The 15,023-nt window shown below is 37.9% G+C and overlaps 1 protein-coding gene across 2 annotated transcripts in view; it reads left to right on the top strand.

Annotated features, from left to right (window-relative positions):
• Nucleotides 1–14,558, top strand: part of VSTM4 (V-set and transmembrane domain containing 4) — a 102,811-nt gene extending 88,253 nt beyond the window's left edge. The window contains exon 8 of one of the 2 annotated variants that reach the window (XM_045878282.3): nucleotides 12,397–14,558. In XM_045878282.3, the coding sequence (XP_045734238.1) occupies nucleotides 12,397–12,522 (126 nt within the window). In that variant the 3' untranslated portion in view covers nucleotides 12,523–14,558. The remainder of the gene's footprint in view (nucleotides 1–12,396) is intronic. The other variant, XM_045878284.3, reaches the window with a different exon arrangement.
• The last annotated feature ends 465 nt before the right edge of the window (nucleotides 14,559–15,023 follow it).

Below are 15,023 nucleotides of genomic sequence, written 5' to 3'. Positions count from 1 at the left end.
GCATGAGAAAACTGGTCTGTGTGATAATGCTTTCTGAATCTTTCTGAGGGGAAGTTGTGCTATGTGGGAATTTAATCTGGCTCAGTGGTGGTCAGTGAGCAGTTGAGTTCAAGTCTAGCATCTATGAGATCCTTAAGGACAGCGGAAGGGTCACACAGCTGATATTTGAACTCAGGTCCAAAGTGCCCCTGAAGCCATGCTCTGCAGTCAGCCACGGGATGATGGCCTCCGGGCCGGTCTCCTTGCCTCCTCTCCATGAACATTTCCACCAACCAAGAGAAGAATTTTTCAGAATTCCATTCCGGCCTTTCTTTGATGCATCAACATATGTCTGTATCTGAACCTCCATCCCCTCTTGCTTATCGAATCCCCTTCCAGACTAAGAATGGATTCTACCTTGGCTGGGAGGAAATGTATCGAAACTGAGATTATAGGTACATAAAACAAAGAGGTTTAAGAACAGACAAGAGCCCAAGCAGTGGAACACAAATACCAGGTCCTTATTGGAGGAATAGAGAAACTGACCAGGGGTCTCTGTAGGCTGAGAGGGAAAAGAAAATAAAATCAGACAGTCCTGGGAAAGAGGAAATGGGGCAGATGCTTCTCACGTGTTTGGAAAGTTCTGGGGCCTTTTCTAAAGGACCCTGTCACACTTCCCAGCAGTTGGTCCACTTCCCCTCCTTCCCGTTTCTTCCTTCTCCTGCTCTCTAGTGAATACAGCAACATAAGACTTAAATGTCCGAGGCCTGGAAATCCTGCTTCCAGGGGTTTCTTTTGTGCCCGAGAGCAGTCTGAAGCACTTGCAAGGGTGTGGACAGCCCATTCGAGGTTATTGAAGGTTGTACCCTGGAGTGCACATGCACTTCTGTGTGAGTAGGAATGGGGTCTTGAAGACCCGCTGCAGGGTCCTCACCCAGGTTGTGCCCCATTGCATCACCCACTTTAACCTTGACATGCTGCTCCTGGCTCCTGGCTTTACTGCCAGTTCTATAGTTTTACCAATAATTAATGATTCCGATCATTTGCTCTAAGCTGCTTCTCCCCTGAACCTTCCACTAAAGCATCCGGGCGAAAACAAGGTGGCTTGGTGAGAACCGGTGAGGAGTCTACATTTACCGCCTTCCATTGGCCATTAGGAATTTATCTCCAGTTAAACAAGCCGGGAAATGTAATTAAGCACATGGTTGATGGTGACAGCCAAGTGTGCATGCCAGAAAAACAATAGGTTCTTTAAAGGTGCCAAGGACCGATATTATGCATCTTCTGTTGGAAACTGTATACACTTCACAATTCGGAGCCTCCTGTGTGCTGCCTCATATCTTCAATCAAATTATTATATCCCAGAAATATGCATAAGGGAAATGATTCTACACATTTTATGGAGGGTTGTTGCTTGTAGCAGTAATTGAAGTACCTTTCCACTTATGAAAGTACTAATTTTATTTGTTTTTATTGCTTTTCTAGATGCAATTATTTATTTAGTGTGCTTTGGCTTTATTGAATTATGTTTACTATAGGAACATCATAAAAATGTATGAAAACAACACATCAGCCCAACCAGCCTGGTGACCTGTATTGAGAAAGCTAGTGTTATTTTTCATATCCAAACGTAATGGAATAACTTAAGAATAAACAGATAATCTACACTAGAAAACAATGCAATTTCAAGGTAATGTAATAAAACACCTGGACAATATGATTTCATAAATCTGGGTTCTAAAATTTACATGAGTTGGGTTTTGCGTGCTTATTTGAGGACACATGGCATTTCTAAATGGAATCATTTTAATGTGAAATGTAATTAAACTGAAAGGCAAGATGTTGGCTGGGAATATCTGGACAACTAAGAAGGAATGTTAAAACTTGATGTTAAAAGACAAGCAAGAGGCTCTCATCCCTATAAATCTCCTTTGAAATTTAAAAATGGCCAATTTGTGAAGGTCGATTGGCAATCCGTACTGGCTGTAGGAGTTTAGGAACTCTCTTTGTCTCTTGCTTCCTGTCTCTATTAGGATGCTCCATTTCAAAAGAAAAGAGGTTTTTGCTTTAGGCATTCTTTTTAAGAAACTTAAATTGAATGTAAATGATTTACTTGTCCTGAATCTTGGCAAGATAACCAAGGTGGAAGCACGAAAATCAAAAACCATAAAACAAAACAACACAACCAAAGCCAAGAAACAACGAAAAGCAGGTTGCTTAAATGCAAGTCAGGTGTCTTTTATGACTGTAAATTCGCGACTGACTTTTATTTTTCTGATTATGACTTAAAATTAATTAATGTGTTGTTTAAATACACGTGCCTACTAGAAAATGTGAAAGGTATCAATAAATGTACACACTCAATTGTGGGTCTCCCTTCGGCCATCCAGGTTATGTCACCAGAGGGCCCCATGAATAGGTACCAGGGGCTTGATTTCCCAAGCAGGTTCCAAGGGCTTTCTAAGCATGTAAAATACATATACACATATTTACCCAAGTGATAGTAAAACATACAGTCCACGTATGGTTCCCTCATTCTTTTTAAAGACTGCACCAATACCCATTGTATGAATACATCAGTCTCCCACTGATGTCCATTGAAGTGTTTCCAGATTTTTGCTTTTGTACCAATAAACACCTCCATTAACAACATACAAGAGGACCCTTTTCTTCTGTTTCTTTTCGCAGTCTTTCTTTTTTAATGTTTGTTAACGTGAAAGACAAATAGTGATGTCTGATTTTAAATCATGATTCTCTTATTACGAGAGGTTGAGTCTCATTTGTATGTGTAAGAGCCTTTGTAATTTCCTTTCCTGTGACTATCTGGTCCTGTCTGTTGTACTTTGTTAATATTCTAATGGATTATTGGCCATTATCTTTGTTGAATTGTAAGGCTTTTTGATATGAGTTGCAAATATTTTCTTCTTCATTCGTTAATTGTCCTTTGACTTTATTTAAGAAATATTTTGCCGTCTATGGCTTGAAGATGTACATATCTTTTTTGTATTGATCCTGGATTATTCTGTAAAATACCTTCTATACACTGAGGTTATTTTTAAAAATGTCCCCACTCATTCTTCTAGCACTTATGAATTTATTTTCCACATTAAAATTTAAATTTATCTGGAATTTGTCTGGTATAAAGAATGATGTAAGGATATGATTTTTTTTTAATGGCTACCCAAGTGTCTTAACACTATTTATTGAAAAATAATAATTTGTTTTATTATTCTGGGTTCATTTCTAGACTTTCTCATCAGTTTCATTGACATATAGGTGTATTCCTTTGCCAGTACAACAGTATTTTATTTTTTTTATTTTTTTATTTTTTAATTCTTATGTTAATCTCCATACATTACATCATTAGTTTTAGATGAAGTGTTCCATGATTCATTGTTTGTGCATAACACCCAGTGCTCCATGCAGAATGTGCCCTCCTCAATACCCACCACCAGGCTAACCCATCCTCCCACCCCCCTCCCCTCTAGAACCCTGTTTGTTTTTCAGAGTCCATCATCTCTCATGGTTCGTCTACCCCTCTGATTTCCCCCGCTTCATTCTTCCCCTCCCGCTACCTTCTTCTTCTTCTTTTTTTTTTTTCTTAACATATATTGCATTATTTGTTTCAGAGGTACAGATCTGAGATTCAACAGTCTTGCACAATTCACAGCGCTTACCAGAGCACATACCCTCCCCAGTGTCTATCACCCAGTCACCCCATCCCTCCCACCCCACCCCCCACTCCAGCAACCCTCAGTTTGTTTCCTGCAATTAAGAATTCCTCATCATATCAGTGAGATCATATGATACATGTCTTTCTCTAGTACAACAGTATTTTAATTATTACAGCCTTAGACTTTAATATCACTAGAATTGGATTACCAGTTATTCTTTTTATATCTATTTAATAAAAATATTTATAATTTATAATTATTTAATAAATATATTTATATTTACATATTTATATAAATATATTTATATTTATTTAATAAATAAATAAGCACTTATTGCTTATTTATTTATTATTGAATAAGTTTGATGTGTAACATTGTATAAGTTTAAGGTATACATGTGCTATTTTGATACATTTATATATTGTAATATGATTGCCAATGTAGCAATGTTTATCACATTACATAATTATACATACACATGTACATAATTATAGTGCAATATTATTGTCTACATGCATTATCTTGTGCATTAGATCTCAGTGCCTTATTACTGCTCGTTACAAGTTTGTACCCTTATGCACCATCACTTTTATTTGACTCCTCTCAGTCCCCGGATAACCACCATTTTACTCTCTGCTTTTTATAGGTTTAACTTTTTGAGATTCCACATATAAGTAATAAGTAATATCATACAGTACTTGTCTTTCTCTGTCTCACTTTAGCATAATGTGCTCAAGGTCCATCCGTGTTGTCACAAATGGGAGAATGTCTTCCTTTTTCATGGCTGAATAATATTCCATTGTATATATGTAGCATATCTTTTTTATCCATTCATCCATTGATGGGCATTTGCGTTGTTTCCATATCTTGGCTTTGTGAATCATGCTGCAATAAAATGGGGTTGCATACATCACATTGAAATCCTGTTTTTTGTTTTCTTTGGGGATACACCCAGAAATGGAATTGCTGGATAATCTATTTTTAATTTTTTGAGGAACCTCCATATTGTTTCTATAATGGTTGGACCAATTTACATTCTTTCCAACAATGTTTAAGGGTTCCCTTTTTACCACATCCTTACCAACTCATGTGGTCTCTTGTCTTCTTGATGATAGCCATTCTGACAGGTGTGAGGTGATACCTTATTGTGGTTTTAATTTGCATGTCCCTGATGATGACTGATGTTGAGCATCTTTTCATGTGTCTGTTGGCCATTTTGATGTCCTCTTTGGAGAAATGTCTAATTCTTTTGCCCATTTTTAAATTGGATTTTGTTGTTGTTGTTGTTATTGAGTTGATGGAATTCTTTATATATTTTGGATGTTATTTGATGATTTCAACCCCTTATCCATTAATAGAGTTCGAAAAAAGTTCTCCCTTTCTATAGGTTGTCTTTTCATTTTGTTGTTTCTTTTGCTCTGTAGGAGCCTTTCAGTTTTATTTAGTACCATTTGTTAATGTTTTTCTTTTGTTGTTTGTGCCTTTGGTGTTATTTCCAAAAAAATTATTTCCAAGACCAGTATCAATGAGCTTCTTCCACATGTTTTCTTCTAGGGCTTCTATGGTATCAGATCTTTTGTTTAAGTCTTTGATCCATTTCAAGTTAATTGTTGTGAGTGATGTGAGAAGTGGTCCGATTTCATTATTCTGCATGTGTTTCTCCAATTTTCCCAGCACCATTTGTTGAAGAGACTATCCTTTCACTATTGGGTGTTTTTGGCTCCCTTGTCAAATACTAGTTGACCATATATGCTAGGGTTTTTCAGTTGTCTGATGTGTCTATATTTGTGCCAGTACCATAGTGTTTTTATTACTATGGCTTTGTACTGTAGTTTGAAATCTGGAAGCATAATATCACTGGCTTTGTTCTTTTTTCTCAAGATTGCTTTGGCTATTTAGGGTCTTTTGTGGTTCCACACAAATTTTGGGATTGTTTCTTTTATTTCTGTGAAGAATGCCTTTGGTATTTTGATGGGCATTATGTTGGATCTGTAGGTGGCCTTGGGTAGTATGGCCATCTTAGCAATATTAATTCTTCCAATCCATGAACATGGAATATCTTTCTATTTGTTTGTGTCTTCTTCAATTTCTTTCAGCAAAGTTTTGTAGTTTTCATTGTACAGATCTTTCACTTCCTTGATTAAGTTTATTCCTAAGTATTTTTTTGATGCCATTATGAATGGGTTCATTTTCCTTATTTGTTTTTCAGGTGCTTCGTCTTTAGTGTAAGGGAGTGTAGTTAATTTCTCTATGTTGGTTTTGTATCCTGCCACTTTACCAAAATAGGTTTTTTACTAAATCTTTGGGATTTTCTATATGTAGGGATCATATCATCAGCAAACAATAACAATTTTACTTCTTCCTTTCTGATTTGAACGCCTTTTATTTCTTTGTCTTGCTTAATTGCTCTAGCTGGGACTTCCAGTATTATATTGAATAGGAGTGGTGAGAGTGGGTATTCTTGCCTTGTTCCTGATCTTGGGGAAAACACTTTCAGTTTCTCTTCATTAAGTAAAATGTTAGCTGTAGGCTTGTCATATATGGCCTTTTGTATGTTACTTCTATATCTAGTCTGTTAAAGGTTTTTATCATGAAAAGATGTTGTGTTTTGCCAGATGTTTCTTCTATATCTATTGAGATGATCATGTGATTTTTAGCTTTCATTTTATTGATGTGGTGAATTACATTTATTGACTTGTGTATGTTGAATCATCCTGCATCTCAGGGATAAATCCCACTTGGTCATGGTGTATAATCCTTTTAATATGTTCATGAATTTGATTTGCTAATGTTGTTTTGAGAATTTTTGCATCTATATTCATCAGGGATATTGGTCTACAGTTTTCTTTTCTTGTGGTACCCCTGTCTGGTTTTTGTATTAAAGTGATGATGGCCTCATAAAACGAGTTTGGAAGCATTCCCTCCTCCTTGATACTTTAGAGGAGTTTGAAAAGGATTGGTATTAATTGTTCTTTGCATGTTTGGTAGAATTTTCCAATGAAGCTGTCTGGTCTTGAAGTTTTTTGTGTTGGGAGTTTTTTATTACTGATTCAATTTCTTTACAGTTAGCTAAAGCTACTCTTTAGCTTTTCTATTTCTTCCCAATTCAGTCTTCTTAGGTTGTGTGTTTCTAGAAATGTAAACATTTCTTCTCAATTATGTAATTTGTTGGCATATAATTGTTCATAGTAGTCTCACGATTCTGTGTATTTCTGTAGTATCTGTTCTAAGGTCTTCTCTTTCATTTCTAATTTTTTTAATTTGATTTTTCTCTATTTTTCTTTAATTAGTCTAGCTTAAGGTTTGTCAATGTTGTTTATCTTTTCAAAGAACTGTCTGTTAGTTTCACTGATCCTTTCTATTATTTTTCTGGTTTCTATTTCATTTATTTCCACTCTGATCCTTACTTTTTCTTCTTTCTGTTAACTTTGGGCTTAGTTTGTTTTCTTTTTGTAGTTCCTTATGATGTAAAATTAGGTTGTTTGAGATCTTCCTAGTTTCTTAATATATGTACTTATTGTTGTAAACATTCCTCTCAGAACTGCTTTTGATATATCCCACAGTATTTGATGTTATGTTTTCATCTTCATTTGCTTTGAGATAATTTTTTATTTCCCTTTTGATTTCTTCTGTGATCCAGTGGTTGCTTAGAAATGTGTTGTTTATTTCCACATATTTTTAGATCTTCTCACTTTCCTCTTGTTGATTTCTAGTTTTATACCATGTGGTCAGAGAAGTTGGTTGTTATGATTTCAGTCTTCTTAAATTTCCTAAGATTAGTTTTGTGGACTAACATGATCTGTCCTGGAGAATGTTCCAGGTGCACTTGAGAAAATGTGTATTCTGCTGGATGGAATGTTCTGTGTATGTCTGTTAAGTCCATTTGTTCTAAAGTATGTTTCAATTTCAACATTTCCTTGTTGATTTTCTGTCTGAATGATCCATCCATTGCTGATAGTGGGGTATTGAAGTCCCCTACAATTATTGTATTGTTGTCTATTTCTCCCTTATGATCTTTTATTAATTACTTAACTACTTTTATTAATGACTTAATATATAATATACATATATGCTTAAATATTAATTACTTAATATAATTAATGTATACTTAATTTCATTGTTTAGTTGTTGGGAGCATATATATTTACAGTTGTTCTATCTGCTTGATGTATAGACCCCTTTATCATTATATAATGACCTTTGTCTCTGGTTACTCTTTTTGGCGTGAAGTCTATTTTGTCTGATATAAGTTTGGCTATGTCTAATTTTTCATTTCTGCTTGCTTGGAATATCATCTTCCATTTTTTCATGTTAAGCCTATTGTGTGTCTTCAGAGCTGAAATGATTCTCCTGTAGGCAGCATTTAGTTGGGTTTTATTTTTTATCTGTCCAGCCACTTGTGCCTTTTGATTGGTGAGTTCCATCCATTTTACATTTAGGATGAATATTGATATGTAAGTATTTACTATTGCCATTTTGTCTTTTGCCTTCTGGTTATTTTGTCTTTCCATTGTTTCTTTTTCCTTGTTTCTGTCTACTTTTGTAAGTTGGTGGTTTTTCAAGGTTATTGGCACAGTCTCCTCCCCCCCCCCTTTTTTAATGTTTTGTGTCTATGCTTTAGATATTTGCTTTGTGGTTGCCATGAGGTTTACACAAAACATTTCATAGATAATGTAGTCCTTCTGCTGCTGATAGTAATTTATTTTCATTTGCCTATGAAGTCTCCATTCTTTCACTCTTCCCCTTTTATATTTTTGATGTCACAAATGATCTCTTTTTAGGGGTGCCTGGGTGGCTCAGTCGTTAGACCTCTGCCTTTGGCTCAGGTCATGATCCCAGAGTCCTGGGATTGAGCCCTGCATCGGGCTCCCTGCTCAGCAGGAAGCCTGCTTCGCTTCTCCCTCTCCCACTCCCCCTGCTTGTGTTCCCTCTTTCTGTGTCTCTCTCTCTCTGTCAAATAAATAAATAAAATCTTAAAAAAAAAAAAACCCAAATGATCTCTTTTTATACTGTGACTTTGTTACCAAGTTGTAGTAACTGTAGTTATCTTTAATGCTCTTTTCCTTTAACCTTCATGCTGTAGTTAAGAGGTTAACAAACTGTTCTAAAGAAGAGTTATCATATTCTAATTCTATGTATTGCCTTAATCAGAGTTTTGTGTACTTTCATCTTTTCATTTCAGCTTGAGGAGCTCCTTTCAACATTTCTTGTAGGGCAGGTCTAGTGGTGGTGAACTCTCTCAGCTTTTGTGTGGGAAAACCTTTATTTCTCCTTCATTTCTGAGGGATAACTTTGCCAGGTATTCTTGGCTGACAGTTTTTATCTTTTAGTACTTCTTTTTTTTTTTTTAAAGATTTTATTTATTTATCTGAGAGAGAGAGAATGAGAGAGAGCACATGAGAGGGGGGAGGGTCAGAGGGAGAAGCAGACCCCCTGCTGAGCAGGGAGCCTGATGCGGGACTCGATCCAGGGACTCCAGGATCATGACCTGAGCCGAAGGCAGTTGCTTAACCAACTGAGCCACCCAGGCGCCCCATCTTTTAGTACTTCTAATATGTCATTCTTCTCTCTCTTGGCCTGTGGAGTTTCTGCTGAGAAATCTGCAGATAGCCTAACCAGGGGTACTTTTGTAGGTTACTGTCTTTTTTTCCCCTTTCACTGTCTTTAAATTCTTTCTTTATTGTTGACTTTTGACAGTTTTAATATAATGTGTCTTGGAGAGGATCTTTTTGCATTGAGATAATAAGGTGTTCTATTAGCTTTGTGGATTTGTATATCCCATTCCTTCCCCAGGAGTGGGAAGTTCTCAGCTCTTATTTCTTTAAATAGGCTCTCTTCCCTTCCCCTCTCTCCTCCTTCTGGGATACCCATTATTCTTATGTTGGCTTTTCTAATAGAGTCAGATGATTCACATGGTTTCTTCACTATTTAAACATTTCAGTTCTCTCTTCTCTTCCACCAGAATCATTTCTATTTTTCTGTCCTTGAGCTCACTAATTCTTTCTTCCATATGATATGCTGTATTTCCAGTACATTCTAATGCATTCTTCGTCTCATTTATTGAGTTCTTCAGCTCCAGAATTTCTATTTGGTCCTGTTCTGGAATTTCAGTCTCTTTAGTAAAATATTCCTTCTGTTTATTAGTTTTATTGCTGAGATCACTGCATCATCTTCTTGAGTTTTCTTGTGGCTTGAACTTCTTTACAAGAAGTGTTTTAAATTATCAGTTAGGTTATAATATTCCATGTCTTTGGTTGCTGGCAAATTGTCATTTTATTTTTGTGATACCACGTTACTGTGATTGTTTTCATATTACTGTGATTTTTCATGGTGTTTGAGGAGAAATGGTTCTGCCACTGCATTTGAAGTAGTGAACACCTTCTTTTAAAATGTAGGCAAGGTTTTGTTTACTTTGATTCTAACTGTTCAACAGGTTGGTAGTTAGGAGCCTTCCTTTTGTTTTCCAGAAGGTGGCGCTATAGCACAAGATTTTGGCTTCTATTAAGGGATCTGACAAGCTGCTCAGATTGGGAGCACAATGCATTTAAAAAAAAAAAAGCAAAAGGTGGGGCAGAGCAGGGGTGAGTAGGGAAGGTGTATACTCAGTGCTTGGGGTTTTGGGTGTGCCCACTGCTCCGTAGGGGGATCCTGAAGTGGGGATGGTCCTCTTTCAGTCTCTTTTCCTCTCCCCCATCCCTGTGGTCTCCTCAGAGAGAGCAACTGGTCCCTCCAGCTGTGTAGCACATAGCCAGGCCGACCACCACTCACTCCTGACCTCACCCTCCACCTCCTCTGCCAGAAAGGTGGTGCTGGCTGGTTGCTGGAGCAGCCCACACCTTCTCTGCCATCACAGCACATGCCACCGCTGGCTCCGTCACCACCACCACCCTCCCTCTGTAGTCCCGTCCGCCCACCTTAGGTGCACAGATGGTCAGATCTCTTGGCTATCCTGGTATGCTGTGCAGAGGTGTTTTTCTTTTTGGTTATGGATGTCCAGTTAGTTGTACGTGGAAGGGGAGAGAAGAAAGGAATGACTCCTGCTGGTGTGATGCTGACATCACTCCATAGTAATCCACCAATTATTCTTTATTTTAATTATGTTCCTTAATCATAGTAGGAAAATATACACCTCTGCCTCCTTCATTCAAATGTTGTTTTTAACAAAAACGTTTCTTTTTAATTTTACTAAATACCTTTCCAGCATCTATAGAGATAACCGTATTGTTGTTTGCATCTATGGCTATCGTGGATTGTATTGGTAGATTTTTCTAACATTGAACCATCTTTGCATTCCTGGAACACGGTTATCTGCCTTTTAATGTGCTTCCTCATTCTGAGTAAATCTGATTTAAAATTTACATTAATAGATTGTTTTAAAATACATGAAGTTTTTCTTCTTCTTTTAATGTTCTGGATCAGTTAATTACACTGGAATTATCTTTTCCTTAAGGGAATTTCTCATAGAAAGTTTCCTATAAAGCTGCCTGGGCCTGGTATTCTTGAGAAAGAGCTCTTTGACAGTATTTCCTTCCCTTCTTTTCTTTTCCTTTTCTTTCTTTTTTTGATAATAATTAGTACATTCATATTTTCTGAAGTTAATGTTTATATTTTTGGAACATTACCCATTTTATCCTGTATTTTGAAATTTGGGGCAATGAGTTGAGCAAGGTTGTTTTTTTTTTTGTTTGTTTGTTTTAATTAAAAAAATTTATTTACATTATATCCCCTTCCTCATTTCCTATGTTAGTCATTTGGGCTTTTTTCCCATTTTATCTTGATTAATTTATTTTTCAGTTTATTTGTTTTATGGTGTTTTCCAAGCACAAGCTTTTGGGTATTTTTATAATTCTACTATTGTTCTGCTTTCTGATTCATACAGTCTGGTTTTAATTTTATTGGTTTTTCTTTCTACTTTTTTTTCACTTATTTTGTTCTTTTCTAACTTCTTTAATTGGGTGCTTGATCCATTTAATTCATATTATTAATATAAATATTTAAGACTGTGAATTTTCTGTGAGTACTGCATTCTTTGGTTTCTAGCAAGTAATATTTTCTTTTTCATCATTATCAAGATATTCCAGAGCTTTAGTTTTGTACAGGTTAAGTCATTCAAGGCGATGTATAGATGGTATTCTAATTTTGTTATTAATTTCTAGAATTTTTTGTTTCTGCTCTATCTTTTATTTATTTATTTTTTCCTTTTGACCAGAAACTGTTAGTGGGACACCTGGGTGGCTCAGTTGGTTAAGCATCTGACTCTTGATTTCTGTTTAGATCGTGATCTTAGGGTCATGGGATCGAGCCCTGAGTTGGGCTCCACACTTAGTGGGGAGTCTGCTTAAGATTCTCTCCCTCTGCCCCTCCCCGGTCTCGTGCTCTCTCTCTCTCTCTCTCAAATAAATAAATAAATAAATAAATAAAATCTTTTTTAAAAAAGAGAGAAACTGCTAACATTATTTTCAGAATTAAAGTTTATTTTATGGCCTCATGTTTAATCATTTTTTGTTAGTGTTCTATGTCAACTTAAGAATAAATGATGGTGTCTCTTTGCAGGGCATAGTGTTCTTTAGAAGACAATGAGATCTTTATTATTAATTAGGTTTTTATCTATCCTTGGAAAGTTTGTGTCCATCTTTTCCCCCTTGGATCCTCAGAATGCAGTGAAAATGCATGCCCGATGAATGAAGGTATGATGTGGAACTCTTTGTGGTCAGCTAGAGTTGTGTTGTGTTCTGTCTTCTAGCCAAAGATTGCCGAGGAGAACCTGACCTACGCTGAGCTGGAGCTGGTCAAACCCCACCGGGCTGCCAAAGGCCTCCCCACCAGCACTGTCTACGCCCAGATCCTCTTTGAGGAGAACAAGCTGTAACGTGGCGTCCTCTTCCGTGGTCCTATTTAATACCTGCCACCCCAGTTATTTATGATATCTTGGAAACAAAATCCTTATTTTTGTATTTTACCTCGTGCCTTCTGTGTGGTGAGGAGCCCTTTTCCAGCGGCGTCCCAGGTGCCTTCGAGGAAAGGTATGACACACGAGGTACGAGGCTCCTCTCCATCAAAGAGTAGGGGCCACAGCCCTTGGACGAATCTCCCAGGACAGGATGTGTCTGGGTCCGAGCCCTGAGCAGTGTGAACTCTGATTCTGAGAGCACCCAAGGAGATTTTCTGCTGAGCCAAACCTCTTCATGTTTTCTTCTCCTTTCTTTGGGCTTTAATCTTTTTAAAATCTTATTTTAATCTTCTACTCTTCCTGTATTTGTGATACCAAGCTCATAGTATATAGCTAGAGGAAATGCCATTATAGGCCAAAGTGTGAGATGGTAGATATGTACTAATTGGTTTTTCAAAAGGTCAGAGAACATTTCTAGGGCACCTCAATCAGAGCGAACTGCTTATTGCAAATGGTCACTCAAGATAGCATCTCTTGTTTTAAATAGATGCACTGACCCTGGTGGTTTAAGGGCAGAGGCAGATTGTGGGGAACTTTGATGTCTAAGCTAACAGTCCACTGTCTCTAAATACGCCAGTGCCCATTTCCCCACCTGTGATCACCCAAGGATGCAGGGCGAGTAGCATACCATTCTAAAGGACACCCCCCCCCCCTTCAGCACGGTGAACTTATATTGCTATAGAAACTCATATTCCCCAGAAAGTTCTTACTCACTGTTTTCCAAAGGAGCAAGGGAGGGAGCTAGCCATCGATGGACACGCTGGAGGAAGTAAGTGGGCCTCTTGGAAGTAAGCCGAGGTTACCAGCTCTGATTGAATGTCCGCTCTTGTGTGAGCAGAGTTTTTTTGCCTGGTTCCACTGGGGTAGGAGAGTAGGAAGTGCAGGCCGAGCTGGAAAAATGTGTTTTAAAGACCCTACTGTTGTAAAGTGCCTCTCCCAACTCGACTTCACATGTGATTTCTCATGTGTTTGGGTTGGGCTCAGGCAGGGATGCGGGGCAAATACATCTGTGCTGAAGTTGCCCTGTGTGGACTGATGCAACATCCAGGATCTCCCTGAAGATGGAGACCTTCTAGAAGAGAGACATCCTGTTGCCTGTGTTAAGGACACTTTCTGTGTGGGTGTGCTCTGGGCGGTTATTTACTGCACACTGCAGAAATTGTTTGGCTTTGTAATGGATCATGTATATACGGTAAATTATATATTTTAAACACAGCCTTGAGTGTGAGCTGTGCTCCTCTGTATAGCCATGTGCACTCGGTCTTACAAGTTTCTTATTCCCTAATTATCTCAGACTCATGTTTATATTAAGGTGACTTAACCTGTCATAGAATTCTTGTAATGGGATAACGACTACTGCGAGATTCTGGATACTGTACGTTGCTTCACAAAACACTGTGTTAACATTCGTGCGACAGCCAGTACTTATCTTCAGAATGAAAATTTCTTTACAGTGTAAGGCTCTCATTACAATAGCTTCAAAAAGCAAATGTTTGTCCATGAGCTTAGCTCTACAGTAACACTCGCAAAGACCCATGATAGCTTATGAGTACATCTTGTGGTTTATTGGAAAGGGTCCGCATTGGGAGCAGGTAGATTTTCTAGAAGCAGAAATAATCTGCCTTTACAAAGACGAAGTCATTCTCTCTGGCCTATACCTGCATCTCATTTCCCTTCCCCTCTGCCAAATTTCGAAGATAGTGAATAAACCACACAGCTTTTGAGGAAGAAATACCACCTGGAAGGATTCACTGGACCTTCCCAGAGCATCCTTTAGGAGAGTGAATATATGGTTGGCACACAATTCATATAATTATCATGGGCAGCATATCCTATTTTATCATGGCAATGTTCCAGCAGACTGTGGTTCTTTGGTGTTTTGAGAAAGGAGGGTGATTTCTTCATTTGCACGAGGAGCCATATGGGCTAGTGGGGCCCCCGGGGGTGACAGGTGGGGGTGGAGAGTGGGGTACATGGAGAGAAGATTGTGGGGAGAGGCAAGAGGGTAGGGAGCCCCCAGCCTTCTGCAGAACCAAACTGAACTTCAATCACCCTCAAATCCATGTCCTTAAATTCAGAGGGAGTTTAGGGCCATCATATATGGAAATAAACACATGCCACTAAGAAGAGCACAAGCTTTTCAGAGCTGGTAGCTGCAGGTTAGTCTTAAAGGTCACAGTTATAGAGTCAACCCAGACTTTTTCTCCAACATTCTGGTCATAACTGCATAAATCCACCCTATGCTGTGTGTCTGGGGGACCAGATAGACATAGAGTATAAAAGGAGTCTGCCAGACCATCACCCCCTACTGAAAATGCTTCCTGAAGGAATCTTGGAAGGTACCGTCCACATCTGAGCAGAGTTCATCCCACCATTATCTCCAGAAGCAAACCGTCCCAGTTCAGCTCACAACTAGAAGC

The sequence above is a fragment of the Mirounga angustirostris genome, unplaced genomic scaffold (assembly GCF_029215605.1).
Source record: "Mirounga angustirostris isolate CCGP_5_RB_7025 unplaced genomic scaffold, mMirAng1.0.hap1 SCAF_6, whole genome shotgun sequence".
NCBI lineage: Eukaryota > Metazoa > Chordata > Mammalia > Carnivora > Phocidae > Mirounga > Mirounga angustirostris.
The sequence above is the reverse complement of the archived record's forward strand: the minus strand, read 5'-3'. Positions and strand labels throughout refer to the sequence as shown.